The sequence below is a fragment of the Bufo bufo genome, chromosome 11 (genome assembly GCF_905171765.1).
Source record: "Bufo bufo chromosome 11, aBufBuf1.1, whole genome shotgun sequence".
NCBI classification, from domain to species: domain Eukaryota; kingdom Metazoa; phylum Chordata; class Amphibia; order Anura; family Bufonidae; genus Bufo; species Bufo bufo.
Window position 1 is genome coordinate 101,505,446 of NC_053399.1, and position 22,522 is coordinate 101,527,967.

The 22,522-nt window shown below is 56.5% G+C and overlaps 1 protein-coding gene and 1 long non-coding RNA gene across 3 annotated transcripts; both read left to right on the forward strand.

Moving 5' to 3' along the window:
- Positions 1-473: 473 nt before the first annotated feature.
- Positions 474-20,289, forward strand: LOC120982026 (methanethiol oxidase-like). The gene is made up of 12 exons (XM_040411893.1): positions 474-707; positions 4,133-4,189; positions 12,676-12,788; positions 12,962-13,147; positions 13,220-13,340; positions 13,427-13,609; positions 13,693-13,874; positions 13,994-14,072; positions 17,779-17,900; positions 17,996-18,088; positions 18,194-18,312; positions 19,927-20,289. The coding sequence occupies exons 1-12, from the start codon at positions 704-706 to the stop codon at positions 20,087-20,089; spliced, it is 1,422 nt and encodes a 473-aa protein (XP_040267827.1). The 5' UTR covers positions 474-703; the 3' UTR covers positions 20,090-20,289.
- LOC120982035 lies at positions 18,335-19,877 on the forward strand. Of its 2 annotated transcripts, XR_005774825.1 has the most exons (4): positions 18,335-18,526; positions 18,823-18,940; positions 19,015-19,674; positions 19,821-19,877. It is a non-coding gene; the product is annotated as an uncharacterized LOC120982035 (long non-coding RNA). The 2 variants fall into 2 exon arrangements; XR_005774824.1 differs by having other exon boundaries at positions 18,338-18,526; positions 18,823-19,674.
- Positions 20,290-22,522: the final 2,233 nt, after the last annotated feature.

A 22,522-nucleotide genomic window follows, 5' to 3' on the forward strand; every position in this document is an offset into this window, starting at 1 on the left:
ATTTCTGCAGAAACATGGAAACACGGAACGGATGTGGATGCACTTTTGTAAAAAAAAAAATGAAGGTTTTTACGGAAACACGGATCCACAAAAAAAACGGACCGTAAGGAAAATTGCGGACGTGTGAATGGAGCCTAATGTAGAAGGCAGAGCACAGGTGTAGATGCAGGAACACAGAGTCATGTAGAAGGCAGAGGTCTCTCCGCTCTGTCTGTGGTCAGCACTGGCAGGCGTGATGATATAATTGGATCTCACCCCATGGACCCCCATGGTCCACCAGAGCAGCACAGATTGGGGTCACGAGTGTGATGGTGAGTATTATGGGTACACCCTAATGTCTGCTCAGACCCCGGGGCGGTGACACAACTCCATGTGCTGATAGTGGCCGCCCCGCCTGTGGGTGTGAGATGTGGAGACAGCCAGTCAGTGCTGCCCTCCCCTGTCCACCCCCAGGGTATATAAGAAGAGACAGCGGAGACCTGCACCCGGAGAGACAGCAGCCTGTAGAGACCTGCACCCAGAGAGACAGCAGCCTGCAGAGACCTGCACCCGGAGAGACAGCAGCCTGCAGAGACCTGCACCCGGAGAGACAGCAGCCTGCAGAGACCTGCATCCAGAGAGACAGCAGCCTGCAGAGACCTTCATCCAGAGAGACAGCAGCCTTCAGAGACCTGTACCGTGTTAAAGAGACAGCAGCTACACCATGGGTGAGAGTCCACGTCCTCTTCTCTGTCCCCTTAAACTTTCCGCCTGCCTGCAGTGCAGAATTTCCTCTTCCTCCACTGTCCCATGCTGTCCATGTAAGCGACCGTCACTTCCTGCTGTCCATGTAAGCGACCGTCACTTCCTGCTGTCCATGTAAGCGACCGTCACTTCCTGCTGTCCATGTAAGTGACCGTCACTTCCTGCTGTCCATGTAAGTGATTGTCACTTCCTGCTGTCCATGTAAGTGACCGTCACTTCCTGCTGTCCATGTAAGTGACCGTCACTTCCTGCTGTCCATGTTAGTGACGTCACTTCCTGCTGTCCATGTAAGTTACGTCGGCGCTCTATAGAGTGGAGTGGGAGAGCGCTCTATAGATAGTACTAGCGGACTGGGGGGAGCGCTCTATAGAGAGTAGTGGTGGGACTAGGGGAGCGCTCTATAGAGAGTAGTGGTGGGACTGGGGAGCGCTCTATAGAGAGTAGTGGTGGGACTAGGGGAGCGCTCTATAGAGAGTAGTGGCAGGACTGGGGGAGCGCTCTATAGAGAGTAGTGGGGGAGAGCTCTATAGAGAGTAGTGGGGGAGCGCTCTATAGAGAGTAGTGGGGGAGCGCTCTATAGAGAGTAGTGGTGGGACTGGGGGAGCGCTCTATAGAGAGTAGTGGTGGAGTGGGGGAGCGCTCTATAGAGAGTAGTGGTGGGACTAGGGGAGCGCTCTATAGAGAGTAGTGGTGGACTGGGGGAGCGCTCTATAGAGAGTAGTGGTGGACTGGGGGAGCACTCTATAGAGAGTAGTGGTGGAGTGGGGGAGCGCTCTATAGAGAGTAGTGGTGGGACTAGGGGAGCGCTCTATAGAGAGTAGTGGCAGGACTAGAGGAGCGCTCTATAGAGAGTAGTGGCAGGACTGGGGGAGCGCTCTATAGAGAGTAGTGGTGGGACTAGGGGAGCGCTCTATAGAGAGTAGTGGCAGGACTGGGGGAGCGCTCTATAGATAGTAGTGGTGGAGTGGGGGAGCGCTCTATAGAGAGTAGTGGTGGGACTGGGGGAGCGCTCTATAGAGAGTAGTGGCAGGACTAGGGGAGCGCTCTATAGAGAGTAGTGGTGGGACTAGGGGAGCGCTCTATAGAGAGTAGTGGCAGGACTGGGGGAGCGCTCTATAGATAGTAGTGGTGGAGTGGGGGAGCGCTCTATAGAGAGTAGTGGTGGGACTGGGGGAGCGCTCTATAGAGAGTAGTGGCAGGACTGGGGGAGCGCTCTATAGAGAGTAGTGGTGGGACTGGGGGAGCGCTCTATAGAGAGTAGTGGTGGACTGGGGGAGCGCTCTATAGAGAGTAGTGGCAGGACTGGGGGAGCGCTCTATAGAGAGTAGTGGTGGGACTAGGGGAGCGCTCTATAGAGAGTAGTGGCAGGACTAGGGGAGCGCTCTATAGAGAGTAGTGGTGGGACTAGGGGAGCGCTCTATAGAGAGTAGTGGCAGGACTGGGGGAGCGCTCTATAGAGAGTAGTGGTGGAGTGGGGGAGCGCTCTATAGAGAGTAGTGGTGGACTGGGGGAGCGCTCTATAGAGAGTAGTGGTGGGACTAGGGGAGCGCTCTATAGAGAGTAGTGGCAGGACTGGGGGAGCGCTCTATAGAGAGTAGTGGTGGACTGGGGGAGCGCTCTATAGAGAGTAGTGGCAGGACTGGGGGAGCGCTCTATAGAGAGTAGTGGTGGGACTAGGGGAGCGCTCTATAGAGAGTAGTGGCAGGACTAGGAGAGCGCTCTATAGAGAGTAGTGGTGGGACTAGGGGAGCGCTCTATAGAGAGTAGTGGTGGGACTGGGGGAGCGCTCTATAGAGAGTATTGGTGGAGTGGGGGAGCGCTCTATAGAGAGTAGTGGTGGGACTGGGGGAGCGCTCTATAGAGAGTAGTGGTGGAGTGGGGGAGCGCTCTATAGAGAGTAGTGGTGGGACTAGGGGAGCGCTCTATAGAGAGTAGTGGTGGGACTGGGGGAGCGCTCTATAGAGAGTAGTGGTGGACTGGGGGAGCGCTCTATAGAGAGTAGTGGTGGGACTAGGGGAGCGCTCTATAGAGAGTAGTGGGGGAGCGCTCTATAGAGAGTAGTGGGGGAGCGCTCTATAGAGAGTAGTGGTGGAGTGGGGGAGCGCTCTATAGAGAGTACTAGCGGGACTGGGGGAGCGCTCTATAGAGAGTAGTGGGGGAGCGCTCTATAGAGAGTAGTGGTGGAGTGGGGGAGCGCTCTATAGATAGTACTAGCGGGACTGGGGGAGCGCTCTATAGAGAGTAGTGGGGGAGCGCTCTATAGAGAGTAGTGGTGGAGTGGGGGAGCGCTCTATAGAGAGTAGTGGGGGTGCGCTCTATAGAGAGTAGTGGTGGGACTAGGGGAGCGCTCTATAGAGAGTAGTGGCAGGACTAGGGGAGCGCTCTATAGAGAGTAGTGGGGGAGCGCTCTATAGAGAGTAGTGGTGGAGTGGGGGAGCGCTCTATAGATAGTACTAGCGGGACCCGGGGAGCGCTCTATAGAGAGTAGTGGCAGGACTAGGGGAGCGCTCTATAGAGAGTAGTGGTGGGACTAGGGGAGCGCTCTATAGAGAGTAGTGGTGGACTGGGGGAGCACTCTATAGAGAGTAGTGGTGGGACTGGGGGAGCGCTCTATAGAGAGTAGTGGTGGGACTGGGGGAGCGCTCTATAGAGAGTAGTGGTGGACTGGGGGAGCACTCTATAGAGAGTAGTGGTGGAGTGGGGGAGCGCTCTATAGAGAGTAGTGGTGGGACTAGGGGAGCGCTCTATAGAGAGTAGTGGCAGGACTAGGGGAGCGCTCTATAGAGAGTAGTGGCAGGACTAGGGGAGCGCTCTATAGAGAGTAGTGGCAGGACTGGGGGAGCGCTCTATAGAGAGTAGTGGTGGAGTGCGGGAGCGCTCTATAGAGAGTAGTGGTGGGACTGGGGGAGCGCTCTATAGAGAGTAGTGGTGGGACTGGGGGAGCGCTCTATAGAGAGTAGTGGTGGACTGGGGGAGCACTCTATAGAGAGTATTGGTGGAGTGGGGGAGCGCTCTATAGAGAGTAGTGGTGGGACTAGGGGAGCGCTCTATAGAGAGTAGTGGCAGGACTAGGGGAGCGCTCTATAGAGAGTAGTGGTGGGACTAGGGGAGCGCTCTATAGAGAGTAGTGGCAGGACTAGGGGAGCGCTCTATAGAGAGTAGTGGTGGGACTGGGGGAGCGCTCTAAAGAGAGTAGTGGCAGGACTGGGGGAGCGCTCTATAGAGAGTAGTGGTGGAGTGGGGGAGCGCTCTATAGATAGTACTAGCGGGACCCGGGGAGCAGAGTTCTCCCTGCAGGATGGAGAAAGCGCGCTGATATACAGAGCACCCACTGCTCCAGAAGTGATGACCCTAGAGACGTCCTCACATACTGTCTTCTTCTTTCTAGCTCAGTGCCGATCGTCCTGTGGCCCCGGGTACAAGACTCCTCTGGATGCCATGAAAGGTACAGACCGCTCCTAATATGGCCGGAAATCTTCCCATATATGTGACTATATGAAACTGTGTAATGTATATTATTAGAGGCCAGTGACCTCCCTCCACCGGCTCCACTCTATAGTCTGCTATGGTCCCTGATCTCGAGGGCGGTGGCTTCAGATGCTGCCTCATCCATGACTACACGTGATGTACAGTGGATATACAAAGTCTACACGCCCCTGGTAAAATGTCCGGTTTCTGTGATGTCAAAAAATGAGACAAAGATAAATCATTTCACAACTTTCTCCCCCTTTAATGTGACCTAAAAACTGCACAACTCAACGGAAAAACAAACTGAAATCTTTTAGGTGGAGGAAAACCAAAAAAACTATAATAATCTGGTTGCATAAGTGTGCACACCCTTACACTAATACTTTGTTGAAGCCCTTTTGATGTTATTCCAGCACTCAGTCTTTTTGGGTCTGAGTCTATCAGCATGGGCACATTTTCACTCTTCTTTGCGGAAACCCTCTAAATCTGTCAGATTGCGAGGGCATCTCCTGGGCACGGCCCTCTTCAGATCACCCCACAGATTGCGAGGGCATCTCCTGGGCACGGCCCTCTTCAGATCACCCCACAGATTGCGAGGGCATCTTCTGGGCACGGCCCTCTTCAGATCACCCCACATATTGCGAGGGCATCTCCTGGGCACGGCCCTCTTCAGATCACCCCACAGATTGCGAGGGCATCTCCTGGGCACGGCCCTCTTCAGATCACCCCACAGATTGCGAGGGCATCTTCTGGGCACGGCCCTATTCAGATCACCCCACAGACTGCGAGGGCATCTTCTGGGCACGGCCCTCTTCAGATCACCCCACATATTGCGAGGGCATCTCCTGGGCACGGCCCTCTTCACATCACCCCACAGATTGCGAGGGCATCTCCTGGGCACAGCCCTCTTCAGATCACCCCACAGACTGCGAGGGCATCTCCTGGGCACGGCCCTCTTCAGATCACCCCACAGATTGCGAGGGCATCTTCTGGGCACGCCCCTCTTCAGATCACCCCACATATTGCGAGGGCATCTCCTGGGCACAGCCCTCTTCAGATCACCCCACATATTGCGAGGGCATCTTCTGGGCACGGCCCTCTTCAGATCACCCCACATATTGCGAGGGCATCTCCTGGGCACGGCCCTCTTCAGATCACCCCACATATTGCGAGGGCATCTCCTGGGCACAGCCCTCTTCAGATCACCCCACATATTGCGAGGGCATCTTCTGGGCACAGCCCTCTTCAGATCACCCCACAGATTGCGAGGGCATCTCCTGGGCACAGCCCTCTTCACATCACCCCACAGATTGCGAGGGCATCTTCTGGGCACAGCCCTCTTCAGATCACCCCACAGATTGCGAGGGCATCTTCTGGGCATGGCCCTCTTCAGATCACCCCACATATTGCGAGGGCATCTTCTGGGCACGCCCCTCTTCAGATCACCCCACATATTGCGAGGGCATCTCCTGGGCACAGCCCTCTTCAGGTCACCCCACATATTGCGAGGGCATCTTCTGGGCACGGCCCTCTTCAGATCACCCCACATATTGCGAGGGCATCTCCTGGGCACAGCCCTCTTCAGATCACCCCACATATTGCGAGGGCATCTTCTGGGCACGGCCCTCTTCAGATCACCCCACATATTGCGAGGGCATCTCCTGGGCACGGCCCTCTTCAGATCACCCCACATATTGCGAGGGCATCTCCTGGGCACAGCCCTCTTCAGATCACCCCACATATTGCGAGGGCATCTTCTGGGCACAGCCCTCTTCAGATCACCCCACAGATTGCGAGGGCATCTCCTGGGCACAGCCCTCTTCACATCACCCCACAGATTGCGAGGGCATCTTCTGGGCACAGCCCTCTTCAGATCACCCCACAGATTGCGAGGGCATCTTCTGGGCACGGCCCTCTTCAGATCACCCCACATATTGCGAGGGCATCTCCTGGGCACGGCCCTCTTCACATCACCCCACAGATTGCGAGGGCATCTCCTGGGCACAGCCCTCTTCAGATCACCCCACAGACTGCGAGGGCATCTCCTGGGCACGGCCCTCTTCAGATCACCCCACAGATTGCGAGGGCATCTTCTGGGCACGGCCCTCTTCAGATCACCCCACATATTGCGAGGGCATCTCCTGGGCACAGCCCTCTTCAGATCACCCCACATATTGCGAGGGCATCTTCTGGGCACGGCCCTCTTCAGATCACCCCACATATTGCGAGGGCATCTCCTGGGCACGGCCCTCTTCAGATCACCCCACATATTGCGAGGGCATCTCCTGGGCACAGCCCTCTTCAGATCACCCCACATATTGCGAGGGCATCTTCTGGGCACAGCCCTCTTCAGATCACCCCACAGATTGCGAGGGCATCTCCTGGGCACAGCCCTCTTCACATCACCCCACAGATTGCGAGGGCATCTTCTGGGCACAGCCCTCTTCAGATCACCCCACATATTGCGAGGGCATCTTCTGGGCACGGCCCTCTTCAGATCACCCCACATATTGCGAGGGCATCTTCTGGGCACGGCCCTCTTCAGATCACCCCACAGATTGCGAGGGCATCTTCTGGGCACGGCCCTCTTCAGATCACCCCACAGATTGCGAGGGCATCTTCTGGGCACGGCCCTCTTCAGATCACCCCACAGACTGCGAGGGCATCTCCTGGGCACAGCCCTCTTCAGATCACCCCACATATTGCGAGGGCATCTCCTGGGCACAGCCCTCTTCAGATCACCCCACATATTGCGAGGGCATCTTCTGGGCACGGCCCTCTTCAGATCACCCCACATATTGCGAGGGCATCTTCTGGGCACAGCCCTCTTCAGATCACCCCACAGACTGCGAGGGCATCTCCTGGGCACAGCCCTCTTCAGATCACCCCACATATTGCGAGGGCATCTCCTGGGCACAGCCCTCTTCAGATCACCCCACATATTGCGAGGGCATCTTCTGGGCACAGCCCTCTTCAGATCACCCCACAGACTGCGAGGGCATCTCCTGGGCACAGCCCTCTTCAGATCACCCCACAGATTGTGAGGACATCTTCTGGGCACAGCCCTCTTCAGATCACCCCACAGACTGCGAGGGCATTTTCTGGGCACGGCCCTCTTCAGATCACCCCACAGATTGCGAGGGCATCTCCTGGGCACAGCCCTCTTCACATCACCCCACAGATTGCGAGGGCATCTCCTGGGCACTGCCCTCTTCAGATCACCCCACAGATTGCAAGGGCATCTCCTGGGCACAGCCCTCTTCAGATCACCCCACAGATTGCGAGGGCATCTCCTGGGCACGGCCCTCTTCAGATCACCCTACAGATTGCGAGGGCATCTCCTGGGCACAGCCCTCTTCAGATCACCCCACAGATTGTGAGGGCATCTCCTGGGACAGCCATCTTCAGATCACCCCACATATTGCGAGGGCATCTCCTGGGCACAGCCCTCTTCACATCACCCCACAGATTGCGAGGGCATCTCCTGGGCACAGCCCTCTTCAGATCACCCCACAGATTGCGAGGGCATCTCCTGGGCACAGCCCTCTTCAGATCACCCCACAGATTGTGAGGGCATCTCCTGGGCACAGCCCTCTTCAGATCACCCCACAGATTGTGAGGGCATCTCCTGGGCACAGCCCTCTTCACATCACCCCACAGATTGCAAGGGCATCTCCTGGGCACAGCCCTCTTCAGATCACCCCACAGATTGCGAGGGCATCTCCTGGGCACGGCCCTCTTCAGGTCACCCCACAGATTGCGAGGACATCTCCTGAGCACAGCCCTCTTCAGGTCACCCCACATATTGCGAGGGCATCTCCTGGGCACAGCCCTCTTCAGATCACCCCACAGATTGCGAGGGCATCTCCTGGGCACAGCCCTCTTCACATCACCCCACAGACTGCGAGGGCATCTCCTGGGCACAGCCCTCTTCAGATCACCCCACAGATTGCGAGGGCATCTCCTGGGAACAGCCCTCTTCAGATCACCCCACAGATTGGGAGGACATCTTCTGGGCACAGCCCTCTTCAGATCACCCCACAGATTGTGAGGGCATCTCCTGGGCACAGCCCTCTTCAGATCACCCCACAGATTGGGAGGGCATCTCCTGGGCACAGCCCTCTTCAGATCACCCCACAGATTGCGAGGGCATCTCCTGGGCACGGCCCTCTTCAGATCACCCCACAGATTGCGAGGGCATCTCCTGGGCACAGCCCTCTTCACATCACCCCACAGATTGCGAGGGCATCTCCTGGGCACAGCCCTCTTCAGGTCACCCCACAGATTGTGAGGGCATCTCCTGGGCACAGCCATCTTCAGATCACCCCACATATTGCGAGGGCATCTCCTGGGCACAGCCCTCTTCAGATCACCCCACAGATGGCGAGGGCATCTCCTGGGCACAGCCCTCTTCAGATCACCCCACAGATTGCGAGGGCATCTCCTGGGCACAGCCCTCTTCAGATCACCCCACAGATTGCGAGGGCATCTCCTGGGCACAGCCCTCTTCAGATCACCCCACAGATTGCGAGGGCATCTCCTGGGCACAGCCCTCTTCATATCACCCCACAGATTGCGAGGGCATCTCCTGGGCACGGCCCTCTTCAGATCACCCCACAGACTGCGAGGGCATCTTCTGGGCACGGCCCTCTTCAGATCACCCCACAGACTGCGAGGGCATCTCCTGGGCACGGCCCTCTTCAGATCACCCCACAGATTGCGAGGGCATCTCCTGGGCACAGCCCTCTTCAGATCACCCCACAGATTGCGAGGGCATCTTCTGGGCACGGCCCTCTTCAGATCACCCCACAGACTGCGAGGGCATCTCCTGGGCACAGCCCTCTTCAGATCACCCCACAGATTGTGAGGACATCTTCTGGGCACAGCCCTCTTCAGATCACCCCACAGACTGCGAGGGCATTTTCTGGGCACGGCCCTCTTCAGATGACCCCACAGATTGCGAGGGCATCTCCTGAGCACAGCCCTCTTCAGATCACCCCACAGATTGCGAGGGCATCTTCTGGGCACGGCCCTCTTCAGATCACCCCACAGATTGCGAGGGCATCTCCTGGGCACAGCCCTCTTCACATCACCCCACAGATTGCGAGGGCATCTCCTGGGCACGGCCCTCTTCAGATCACCCCACAGATTGTGAGGGCATCTCCTGGGCACAGCCCTCTTCACATCACCCCACAGATTGCGAGGGCATCTCCTGGGCACAGCCCTCTTCAGATCACCCCACAGATTGCAAGGGCATCTCCTGAGCACAGCCCTCTTCAGATCACCCCACAGATTGCGAGGGCATCTCCTGGGCACAGCCCTCTTCACATCACCCCACAGATTGCGAGGGCATCTCCTGGGCACTGCCCTCTTCAGATCACCCCACAGATTGCGAGGGCATCTCCTGGGCACGGCCCTCTTCAGATCACCCCACAGATTGCAAGGGCATCTCCTGGGCACAGCCCTCTTCAGATCACCCCACAGATTGCGAGGGCATCTCCTGGGCACGGCCCTCTTCAGATCACCCTACAGATTGCGAGGGCATCTCCTGGGCACAGCCCTCTTCAGATCACCCCACAGATTGTGAGGGCATCTCCTGGGCACAGCCCTCTTCAGATCACCCCACAGATTGCGAGGGCATCTCCTGGGCACGGCCCTCTTCAGATCACCCTACAGATTGCGAGGGCATCTCCTGGGCACAGCCCTCTTCAGATCACCCCACAGATTGTGAGGGCATCTCCTGGGCACAGCCATCTTCAGATCACCCCACATATTGCGAGGGCATCTCCTGGGCACAGCTCTCTTCAGATCACCCCACAGACTGCGAGGGCATCTCCTGGGCACTGCCCTCTTCAGATCACCCCACAGATTGTGAGGGCATCTCCTGGGCACAGCTCTCTTCAGATCACCCCACAGACTGCGAGGGCATCTCCTGGGCACAGCCCTCTTCAGATCACCCCACAGATTGCGAGGGCATCTCCTGGGCACAGCCCTCTTCAGATCACCCCACAGATTGTGAGGGCATCTCCTGGGCACAGCCCTCTTCACATCACCCCACAGATTGCGAGGGCATCTCCTGGGCACTGCCCTCTTCAGATCACCCCACAGATTGCAAGGGCATCTCCTGGGCACAGCCCTCTTCAGATCACCCCACATATTGCGAGGACATCTCCTGAGCACAGCCCTCTTCAGGTCACCCCACAGATTGTGAGGGCATCTCCTGGGCACAGCCATCTTCAGATCACCCCACATATTGCGAGGGCATCTCCTGGGCACGGCCCTCTTCAGATCACCCCACAGATTGCGAGGGCATCTCCTGGGCACAGCCCTCTTCAGATCACCCCACAGATGGCGAGGGCATCTCCTGGGCACAGCCCTCTTCAGATCACCCCACAAATTGCGAGGGCATCTCCTGGGCACAGCCCTCTTCAGATCACCCCACAGATTGCGAGGGCATCTCCTGGGCACAGCCCTCTTCACATCACCCCACAGATTGCGAGGGCATCTCCTGGGCACAGCCCTCTTCAGATCACCCCACAGATTGTGAGGGCATCTCCTGGGCACAGCCCTCTTCAGATCACTCCACATATTGCGAGGGCATCTCCTGGGCACAGCCCTCTTCAGATCACCCCACAGATTGCGAGAACATCTCCTGAGCACGGCCCTCTTCAGATCACCCCACAGATTGCGAGGGCATCTCCTGGGCACAGCCCTCTTCAGATCACTCCACATATTGCGAGGGCATCTCCTGGGCACAGCCCTCTTCAGATCACCCCACAGATTGCGAGGGCATCTCCTGGGCACAGCCCTCTTCAGATCACCCCACAGATTGCGAGGGCATCTCCTGGGCACAGCCCTCTTCAGATCACCCCACAGATTGCGAGAACATCTCCTGAGCACAGCCCTCTTCACATCACCCCACAGACTGCGAGGGCATCTCCTGGGCACAGCCCTCTTCAGATCACCCCACATATTGGGAGGGCATCTCCTGGGCACAGCCCTCTTCAGATGACCCCACAGATTGCGAGGGCATCTCCTGGGCACAGCCCTCTTCAGATCACCCCACAGATTGGTAATCGGATTCAGGTCTGGGCTCTGGCTGGGCCATTCCACAACTTTCCTCTTCTTCTGGTGAAGCCATTCCTTGTTGATTTGGATTTCTGCTTTGGGTGGTTGTCCTGCTGATAGATGAAGTCCCTCTTCATGTTCAGCTTTCTAGCAGAAGCCTGAAGGTTTTGGGCCAATATTGACCGGTATTTGGAGCCGTTCAGAATTCCCTCCAGCTTAACTAAGGCCCCAGTTCCAGCTGAAGAAGAACAGCCCCTTGGCACGATGCTGCCCCCACCAGGCTTCACTGTGGGGATGGCGTTCTTCTGGTGATGGGCAGAGTTGTTTTTGGGCCAAACATATCTTTTGGAATTATGGCCAAAAAGTCCCACCTTGGTTTCATCAAACCATAACACCTTTTCCCACATGCTTCTGGGAGACTTCAGATGTGTTTTTGCCAAATGTAGCCTGGCTTGGATGTTTCTCTTGGTAAGAAGAGGCTTCCGTCTTGCCCCTCTACCCCATAGCCCAGACATATGAAGAATACGGGGGATTGTTGTCACATGGACCACACAGCCAGGACTGGCCAGATATTCCTGCAGCTCCTGTAATGTTGCTGTCGGCCTCTTGGTCGCCTCCCAGACCAGTTATCTTCTCGTCTTTTCACCAGTTTTGGAGGGACGTCCAGTTCTTGGTGATGTCACTGTTGGGCCATATTTCCTCCACTTGATGATGACGGTCTCCACTGTGTTCCATGGTAGATCTAATGCCTTGGACATTCTTGTGTCCCCTTCTCCTGACTGATACCTTCTAACAATGAGATCCCTCTGATGGAAGCTCTCTGTGGACCATGGCTTCTTCTGTGGGATGTGACCAAGAACATTTCAGGAAAGACCAACTAGAGCAGCTGAGCTTTATCTGGGGTTAATCCGAGGCCCTTTACATGATGGCCGGTGTATGCCGACTCCGATCTAGTACTGTGATTGCTTCATTCTGAACACAGCGACATCCCCAGTTATAGGAGGGTGTGCACACTTATGCAACCACATTATTTTAGTTTTATATTTTTTCTTCCCTCCACCTAAAAGATTTCAGTTTGTTTTTCCGTTGAGTTGTACAGTTTATAGGTCACATTAAAGGGGGAAAAAGTTCTGCAATGATTTATCTTTGTCTCATTTTTTTACAGCACAGAAACCGGACATTTTACCAGGGGCGTGTAGACTTTTTATATCCACTGTAGATAAGTATCCCACATGTGTGAACAGGAGGTACAGCCGCTGATGGGAAGAGCAGAGCCGTCCGTTATTTGCAGTCTGGTAATCACTGTGTCACACACGACTTGGGGACGGGGCGTCCTGCCGGTGGTGCCTTTCTCTGGGGGTCCCCTGTTTACCTGTAATGATGCTTCATGTTCAGGTCCACGTGAAGAGCTGGTTTACGTTCCCTGCATCTATCGTAACACCGGGATCAAGAAGCCGGATTACTTGTCCACCGTGGATGTGAACCCCGAATCTGCGCAGTACTCGCAGGTAATGGCCGTGTCAGCCCGTCCCCGCTGCATTGACCTGGGATATTTACTCCACGGTTCTAGATCAGGTGACTGTACGTCCATAGGAGGCTCTAGTGTCTGAGTGTGAGCTCTGTGGGTGAGTGTAGGTCCTCCTCGGGGAGCGCAGGAGGTGATACCTTCTCCATTTTTCAGGTCATTCACCGTCTGCCGATGCCCCACCTGGACGATGAGCTGCACCACTCGGGCTGGAACACCTGCAGCAGTTGCTTTGGGGACCCTTCTAAAGTGAGGAACAAGCTGATCCTGCCCTGTCTCATATCCTCCAGGGTCTACGTGGTAGATGTGGGCACTGACCCACGAGCCCCTTGTCTGCACAAGGTGGGTATCACCTGAGGTTGTCGAGTTTTTCTGTGTCTCCTGGGTCCTGACCATTTTGTGTCCGCTCTACAGGTTGTGGAAGCTGAAGATGTGAAGAAGAAGTGCGGCCTGGGGAACCTGCACACCTCGCACTGCCTGGGCTCCGGGGAGATCATGATCAGTGCTGTGGGAGACCCTGAAGGGAATGGCAAAGGTGAGAGTGCCCCCTAATGTTACCGTGATCTGAGTGCTGGCCATAATACATGGGACTGCTCCAGTATCTTCTGCTTCACATCTCAGGAGGCTTTGTTTTGCTGGATGGTGAGACGTTCAAAGTGAAGGGGAACTGGGAGGCAGAAGGACAAGCGGCACCGTTCGGCTACGACTTCTGGTACCAACCGCGGCACAACGTCATGATCAGCACCGGGTGGGGAACCCCAAAATTTATCTGTGATGGATTCAAGATAGAGGATGTAGCAGCAGGTAGGATGTCTACCAGTCACTTCCATCTTATCTGAATCTCGTGATTTCAGGGTGCACAATGTGGTCCATCTTCTGTTCTCCAGGACACTATGGCCACCACATTCACGTGTGGGACTGGAGCAAGCACACCCGCATACAGAGCCTGGACCTGGGAGATGATGGGCTGATCCCCCTGGAGATCCGCTTCCTACACAATCCAGATGCTGATCAGGGGTTTGTCGGGTGCGCCCTCAGCAGCTCTGTCTTCAGATTCTATAAGGCAGAGGTGAGGAGGTGGTGGGGCTCAGGGTTTGGATTTGTGGAGTGCACGTCTTCGGATACAATTGTAGACTGGAGACGTTCACTTCAGATGTCGGACTGATGTCTAATGTCTTCTTTCCTCAGGATGGAAAATGGGCAGCAGAGAAAGTGATCCAGGTGCCAGCCAAGAAAGTCCAGGGCTGGGCGCTCCCGGAGATGCCAGGTGGGTGGTTCTGTGTGTCATTGTCCCTCTGACCATCCAGTCATAAAACTGCTGGGCGTGCTGATCCAGGTCTCTGGACTCTCCCGTGTGCAGGTTGTGGGTGAGCTGCAGTTATGTGGCCTTTGCTCCAGTCACATCCAAAGCTGCCGCTCCCTACAACAGAACAGGTTTTTCACATGTTGCGCAGGATTCTTCCATAGATCACATGGCATGTCCTCTCCACGAGGTGAGCAGATTTATAATCGGCACACCCTAAACTGTGCTGCACGTACACTCCTGACGCGATTTGGAGTTGTCTTTGTGGGGGTAAATTAGGATGATTTGGGGTTGTCTGTTATGATTTGGGGTGTCTGTGTGGGGTCTCTCATGATGATTTGGGATGTCTGTGTGCAGTGTCCGACACCGTTGAGCTGTCACCATGTGTTGCTGCTCTCCGGAAGGGATGCTAAGGCGTGATGCACCCCAATGTGAAATAAGTCCAGAGAGTCAGTGTCTGCAGGGTGCTTCTTTACTGGAGGAATTCAGGTGCAAGGCGAGGCATAGGGCTGGCTTCTCCAGACTCCTCCCTGAGAAGAGGCACAGGGCTGACTTCTCCAGACTCCTCCCTGAGACGAGGCGCAGGGCTGACTTCTCCAGTCTCTTGCCTGAGAAGAGGCGCAGGGCTGGCTTCTCCAGTCTCTTCCCTGAGAAGAGGCACAGGGCTGACTTCTCCAGTCTCCTTCCTGAGAAGAGGCACAGGGCTGACTTCTCCAGACTCCTCCCTGAGAAGAGGCACAGGGCTGACTTCTCCAGTCTCCTTCCTGAGAAGAGGCACAGGGCTGACTTCTCCAGACTCCTCCCTGAGAAGAGGCACAGGGCTGGCTTCTCCAGTCTCTACCCTGAGAAGAGGCGCAGGGCTGGCTTCTCCAGTCTCTTCCCTGAGACGAGGCACAGGGCTGGCTTCTCCAGTCTCTTCCCTGAGACGAGGCACAGGGCTGGCTTCTCCAGTCTCTTCCCTGTGAAGAGGCACAGGGCTGGCTTCTCCAGTTTCTTCCTTGAGAAGAGGCATAGGGCTGGCTTCTCAAGTCTCTTCCCTGAGAAGAGGCACAGGGCTGGCTTCTCCAGTTTCTTCCCTGAGAAGAGGCATAGGGCTGGCTTCTCCAGTCTCCTCCCTGAGACGAGGCACAGGGCTGACTTCTCCAGTCTCCTCCCTGAGACGAGGCACAGGTCTGACTTCTCCAGTCTCCTCCCTGAAACAAGGCATAGGGCTGGCTTCTCCAGTCTCCTCCCTGAAAAGAGGCACAGGGCTGGCTTCTCCAGACTCCTCCCTGAAAAGAGGCACAGGGCTGGTTTCTCCAGACTCCTCCCTGAAAAGAGGCACAGGGCTGGCTTCTCCAGTCTCCTCCCTGAGAAGAGGCACAGGGCTGTCTTCTCCAGTCTCCTCCCTGAGAAGAGGCACAGGGCTGTCTTCTCCAGTCTCCTCCCTGAGAAGAGGCATAGGGCTGGCTTCTCCAGTCTCCTCCCTGAGAAGAGGCATAGGGCTGGCTTCTCTAGTCTCCTCCCTGAGAAGAGGCACAGGGCTGGCTTCTCCAGTCTCCTGCCTGAGAAGAGGCATAGGGCTGGCTTCTCCAGTCTCCTCCCTGAGAAGAGGCATAGGGCTGGCTTCTCTAGTCTCCTCCCTGAGAAGAGGCACAGGGCTGGCTTCCCCAGTCTCCTCCCTGAGAAGAGACACAGGGCTGGTTTCTCCAGACTCCTCCCTGAGAAGAGGCATAGGGCTGGCTTCTCCAGTTTCCTCCCTGAGAAGAGGCACAGGGCTGGCTTCTCCAGTTTCCTCCCTGAGAAGAGGCATAGGGCTGGCTTCTCCAGTCTCCTCCCTGAGAAGAGGCACAGGGCTGGCTTCTCCAGTTTCCTCCCTGAGAAGAGGCATAGGGCTGGCTTCTCCAGTCTCCTCCCTGAGAAGAGGCATAGGGCTGGCTTCTCCAGTCTCCTCCCTGAGAAGAGGCACAGGGCTGGCTTCTCCAGTTTCCTCCCTGAGAAGAGGCACAGGGCTGGCTTCTCCAGTTTCCTCCCTGAGAAGTGGCATAGGGCTGGCTTCTCCAGTCTCCTCCCTGAGAAGAGGCACAGGGCTGGCTTCTCCAGTTTCCTCCCTGAGAAGAGGCATAGGGCTGGCTTCTCCAGTCTCCTCCCTGAGAAGAGGCATAGGGCTGGCTTCTCCAGTCTCCTCCCTGAGAAGAGGCATAGGGCTGGCTTCTCTAGTCTCCTCCCTGAGAAGAGGCACAGGGCTGGCTTCTCCAGTCTCCTGCCTGAGAAGAGGCATAGGGCTGGCTTCTCCAGTCTCCTCCCTGAGAAGAGGCATAGGGCTGGCTTCTCTAGTCTCCTCCCTGAGAAGAGGCACAGGGCTGGCTTCTCCAGTCTCCTCCCTGAGAAGAGGCACAGGGCTGGCTTCTCCAGTCTCCTCCCTGAGAAGAGGCATAGGGCTGGCTTCTCCAGTTTCCTCCCTGAGAAGAGGCACAGGGCTGGCTTCTCCAGTTTCCTCCCTGAGAAGAGGCATAGGGCTGGCTTCTCCAGTCTCCTCCCTGAGAAGAGGCACAGGGCTGGCTTCTCCAGTTTCCTCCCTGAGAAGAGGCATAGGGCTGGCTTCTCCAGTCTCCTCCCTGAGAAGAGGCATAGGGCTGGCTTCTCCAGTCTCCTCCCTGAGAAGAGGCATAGGGCTGGCTTCTCTAGTCTCCTCCCTGAGAAGAGGCACAGGGCTGGCTTCTCCAGTCTCCTGCCTGAGAAGAGGCATAGGGCTGGCTTCTCCAGTCTCCTCCCTGAGAAGAGGCATAGGGCTGGCTTCTCTAGTCTCCTCCCTGAGAAGAGGCACAGGGCTGGCTTCTCCAGTCTCCTCCCTGAGAAGAGACACAGGGCTGGTTTCTCCAGACTCCTCCCTGAGAAGAGGCATAGGGCTGGCTTCTCCAGTTTCCTCCCTGAGAAGAGGCATAGGGCTGGCTTCTCCAGTCTCCTCCCTGAGAAGAGGCATAGGGCTGGCTTCTCCAGTTTCCTCCCTGAGAAGAGGCACAGGGCTGGCTTCTCCAGTCTCCTCCCTGAGAAGAGGCATAGGGCTGGCTTCTCCAGTTTCCTCCCTGAGAAGAGGCACAGGGCTGGCTTCTCCAGTCTCCTCCCTGAGAAGAGGCACAGGGCTGGCTTCTCCAGTTTCCCTCCTGAGAAGAGGCATAGGGCTGGCTTCTCCAGTCTCCTCCCTGAGAAGAGGCATAGGGCTGGCTTCTCCAGTCTCCTCCCTGAGAAGAGGCATAGGGCTGGCTTCTCCAGTTTCCTCCCGGAGAAGAGGCACAGGGCTGGCTTCTCCAGTCTCCTCCCTGAGAAGAGGCACAGGGCTGGCTTCTCCAGTTTCCTCCCTGAGAAGAGGCACAGGGCTGGCTTCTCCAGTCTCTTCCCTGAGACGAGGCACAGGACTGGCTTCTCCAGTTTCCTCCCTGAGAAGAGGCACAGGGCTGGCTTCTCTAGTCTCCTCCCTGAGAAGAGGCACAGGGCTTGCTTCTCCAGTCTCCTCCCTGAGAAGAGGCACAGGGCTTACTTCTTCAGTCTCCTCCCCGATGACGCTAGGAAACCAGGCGGTATGTGACAGACACGCACCATACAAGATGGCGGCCAAACCTAATCTCCTCATCGAGGGTGCACCCCGATTAGATGTCCTGGGCTGATTAACCTTCTGTTCTCTGCTCCCCAGGTCTGATCACGGATATCCTGATCTCATTCGACGACAGTTTCATGTACTTCAGTAACTGGCTGCACGGTGACATCAGACAGTATGACATCACTGACACCAAGCATCCCAAGATGGTAGGACAGGTAAGTGGCAGCTGGGAGCCTCATAAGACAGCTCCCAGGATACCGCCGTAGCCACCGCCATGTTCCCTGCTTACCTGACGGTGTCTCCTCTGCAGGTCTTCCTTGCGGGCAGCATCCTGGACGGGGGTCCCGTCACCGTGCTGGACGACCAGGAACTGGACAGTCAGCCAGAGCCAGTGACTGTGAAGGTGAGGGGTCACAGTCCTGCAAGCCCCCATAGCATCATGTCCCCCCCACTGTCCTGGTCCCTGGGGCCCCATACTACCATGCCTCTTTACTTGTGTGTCTTATAGGGGAGGAGGGTCCCCGGGGGCCCCCAGATGATCCAGCTCAGCCTGGACGGGAAGAGGCTCTATGTGACCACATCTCTGTACAGCACCTGGGACAAGCAGTTCTACCCCGACATGATCCGGTAAGAGACGCCCGCTACGCCCGCAGAACACAACAGGGGCCGATCAGGGCCTCTAAAGCTTCAGCGGGTTAGATACAGGCTGCCGAGGAGTCCTCATGGTATGTAATATACAGGTTCCTCCAGGCCCGGCAGACTCAGGAGGTTAGATACAGGCTGCCGGAGGCCCTCATGGTATGTAATATACAGGTTCCTCCAGGCCCGGCAGACTCAGGAGGTTAGATACAGGCTGCCAAGCAGTCCACATGGTATGTAATATACAGGTTCCTCCAGGCCCGGCAGACTCAGGAGGTTAGATACAGGCTGCCAAGCAGTCCACATGGTATGTAATATACAGGTACCTCCAGGCCCGGCAGACTCAGGAGGTTAGATACAGGCTGCCGAGGAGTCCTCATGGTATGTAATATACAGGTTCCTCCAGTCCCGGCAGACTCAGGAGGTTAGATACAGGCTGCCGAGGAGTCCTCATGGTATGTAATATACAGGTTCCTCCAGTCCCGGCAAACTCAGGAGGTTAGATACAGGCTGCCGGGGGCCCTCATGGTATGTAATATACAGGTTCCTCCAGGCCCGGAAGACTCAGGAGGTTAGATACAGGCTGCCGGGGGCCCTCATGGTATGTAATATACAGGTTCCTCCAGTCCCGGCAGACTCAGGAGGTTAGATACAGGCTGCCGAGGAGTCCTCATGGTATGTAATATACAGGTTCCTCCAGTCCCGGCAGACTCAGGAGGTTAGATACAGGCTGCCGGGGGCCCTCATGGTATGTAATATACAGGTTCCTCCAGGCCCGGAAGACTCAGGAGGTTAGATACAGGCTGCCGGGGGCCCTCATGGTATGTAATATACAGGTTCCTCCAGGCTCGGCAGACTCAGGAGGTTAGATACAGGCTGCCGGGGGCCCTCATGGTATGTAATATACAGGTTCCACCAGTCCCGGCAGACTCAGGGGGTTAGATACAGGCTGCCGAGGAGTCCACATGGTATGTAATATACAGGTTCCTCCAGGCCCGGCAGACTCAGGAGGTTAGATACAGGCTGCTGGGGGCCCTCATGGTATGTAATATACAGGTACCTCCAGGCCCGGCAGACTCAGGAGGTTAGATACAAGCTGCCGAGGAGTCCACATGGTATGTAATCTACAGGTACCTCCAGGCCCGGCAGACTCAGGAGGTTAGATACAGGCTGCCGAGGGCCCTCATGGTATGTAATATACAGGTTCCTCCAGGCCCGGCAGACTCAGGAGGTTAGATACAAGCTGCCGGGGGCCCTCATGGTATGTAATCTACAGGTTCCTCCAGGCCCGGCAGACTCAGGAGGTTAGATACAGGCTGCCGAGGAGTCCACATGGTATGTAATATACAGGTTCCTCCATGCCCGGCAGACTCAGGAGGTTAGATTCAGGCTGCCGGGGGCCCTCACGGTATGTAATATACAGGTTCCTCCAGGCCCGGCAGACTCAGGGGGTTAGATACAGGCTGCCGGGGGCCCTCACGGTATGTAATATACAGGTTCCTCTGAGTTTGGTGGAGCAGTCATGGGGTGTGGATGATAATGTCGCCGCGCTTTGGGGCCCAGCGCGGTCTCATATGCGTTCCCTCCTTGTGTCCACCACAGGGACGGCTCCGTCATGTTACAGATCGATGTGGACACTGACAAGGGAGGCCTCACTCTGAACCCCAACTTCATGGTGGATTATGGGGCGGAGCCGGATGGTCCGGTCTTGGCGCACGAAATTCGCTATCCAGGCGGAGACTGCAGCTCTGACATCTGGATCTAGAGCTTCCTCAGACGAATGAACCCTCTGATGGGATGTACTACTACTCCCAGCAGGCACCTCTCAGGTTACAGGTTTTGCTTCCACTAATTTTGAGGATTTCAGGCATCAATGTGTCGGCACCACGTCCATGCGACCACCATTGCTGATCAGATTTTATACTTGTGATTCTGCGGCTTTAACCCTTTAATATCCATTAAATTTCTTTGTTTTGTCACCTCATCGCAACCGCTGTCTTGTGTTTACAACTTCAAACTGTGTAGGGGTAGAATAAAAAGGGCATAATACAGGATGTACCTCGGGGGAGGAGCCAAAGGAGATAATACAGGATGTACCTCGGGGGAGGAGCCAAAGGAGATAATACAGGACGTACCCCGGGGGAGGAGACAAAGGTGATGATAAAGGACATACCCCGGGGGAGGAGCCAAAGGAGATAATACAGGATGTACCTCAGGGGAGGAGCCAAAGGGGATAATACAGGACGTACCTCGGAGGAGCAGCCAAAGGATATAATACAGGACGTACCCCAGGGGAGGAGCCAAAGGAGATAATACAGGATGTACCTCAGGGGAGGGGCCAAAGGGGATAATACAGGACGTACTTAAGGAACGGAGAATTATATATATTTTTTTAATTGAGGCAGGAAAGAAGATGTGAAGGATGATACAGGTGACAGGTGCCGATGACTTGAGAAGCCCCTCATCTCCTTCACCCGTGGAGTATCCATGGTAATTATCTGCTCGTGGGTACATAGCTCCTACTAATCCAGTTATCGTAGCAGTCCCAAATTTTCAGAGACCGCCCTGATAATCGCTTGTTCTGTCCTGAAAGGTGGTTCTTATTTAAACCCCGCTCACTATTGAGAGCTTCAGGCGGGATTTGTGTGTGCCCCCGAATTTACACAAATGTTCATATAATCAAATTGTGTTATAAGGTGATAAATGTCACATATACGACCTCTGTACAGTCTCTGTATTATTACACCTATCTCTTTATTACACCGCTCCTCCCTCTGATCTGTCTTTCGCCTCTCCTCCGCCTCTCCTCCCTGCGCTCTGTCCTCCGCCTCTCCTCCCTGCGCTCTGTCCTCCGCCTCTCCTCCCTGCGCTCTGTCCTCCCCCTGTCCTCCCTGCGCTCTGTCCTCCCCCTCTCCTCCCTGCGCTCTGTCCTCCCCCTGTCCTCCCTGCGCTCTGTCCTCCGCCTCTCCTCCCCGCGCTCTGTCCTCCCCCTCTCCTCCCTCTGATCTGTCCTCCCCCTCACCTCCCCGCGCTCTGTCCTCTGCCTCTCCTCCCTGCGCTCTGTCCTCCCCCTCTCCTCCCCGGGCTCTGTCCTCCTCCTCTCCTCCCTGCGCTCTGTCCTCCTCCTCTCCTCCCTCTGATCTGTCCTCCGCCTCTCCTCCCTCTGATCTGTCCTCCGCCTCTCCTCCCTCTGATCTGTCCTCCTCCTCTCCTCCCTGCGCTCTGTCCTCCTCCTCTCCTCCCTCTGATCTGTCCTCCGCCTCTCCTCCCTCTGATCTGTCCTCCCCCTCTCCTCCCTCTGATCTGTCCTCCGCCTCTCCTCCCTCTGATCTGTCCTCCGCCTCTCCTCCCTCTGATCTGTCCTCCCCCTCTCCTCCCTCTGATCTGTCCTCCCCCTCTCCTCCCTCTGATCTGTCCTCCGCCTCTCCTCCCCGCGATCAGTCCTCCGCCTCTCCTCCCTCTGATCTGTCCTCCTCCTCTCCTCCCTCTGATCTGTCCTCCCCCTCTCCTCCCTCTGATCTGTCCTCCGCCTCTCCTCCCTCTGATCAGTCCTCCGCCTCTCCTCCCTCTGATCTGTCCTCCCCCTCTCCTCCCTCTGATCTGTCCTCCGCCTCTCCTCCCTCTGATCTGTCCTCCCCCTCTCCTCCCTCTGATCTGTCCTCCGCCTCTCCTCCCCGCGATCAGTCCTCCGCCTCTCCTCCCTCTGATCTGTCCTCCCCCTCTCCTCCCTCTGATCTGTCCTCCGCCTCTCCTCCCCGCGATCAGTCCTCCGCCTCTCCTCCCTCTGATCTGTCCTCCGCCTCTCCTCCCTCTGATCTGTCCTCCGCCTCTCCTCCCTCTGATCTGTCCTCCGCCTCTCCTCCCTCTGATCTGTCCTCCCCCTCTCCTCCCCCTCTCCTCTCCTCCCTCTGATCTGTCCTCCGCCTCTCCTCCCTCTGATCTGTCCTCCGCCTCTCCTCCCTCTGATCTGTCCTCCGCCTCTCCTCCCTCTGATCTGTCCTTCCCCTCTCCTCCTCTGATCTGTCCTCCCCCTGATCTGTCCTCCACCTCTCCTCCCTCTGATCAGTCCTCCCCCTCTCCTCCCCGCGCTCTGTCCTCCTCCTCTCCTCCCCGCGCTCTGTCCTCCTCCTCTCCTCCCTGCGCTCTGTCCTCCTCCTTCCTCCGGCCGGTGAACAGGTCGATGGCTTCCTGATGGTCA

Bases quoted from the DNA above. Each gene is read 5' to 3' on its own strand.
- LOC120982026 (XM_040411893.1), top strand. The intron at 18,089-18,193 runs GTGAGGGGTCAC...TGTGTCTTATAG, and splicing joins CAGAGCCAGTGACTGTGAAG to GGGAGGAGGGTCCCCGGGGG. The intron at 18,313-19,926 runs GTAAGAGACGCC...TGTCCACCACAG, and splicing joins TTCTACCCCGACATGATCCG to GGACGGCTCCGTCATGTTAC.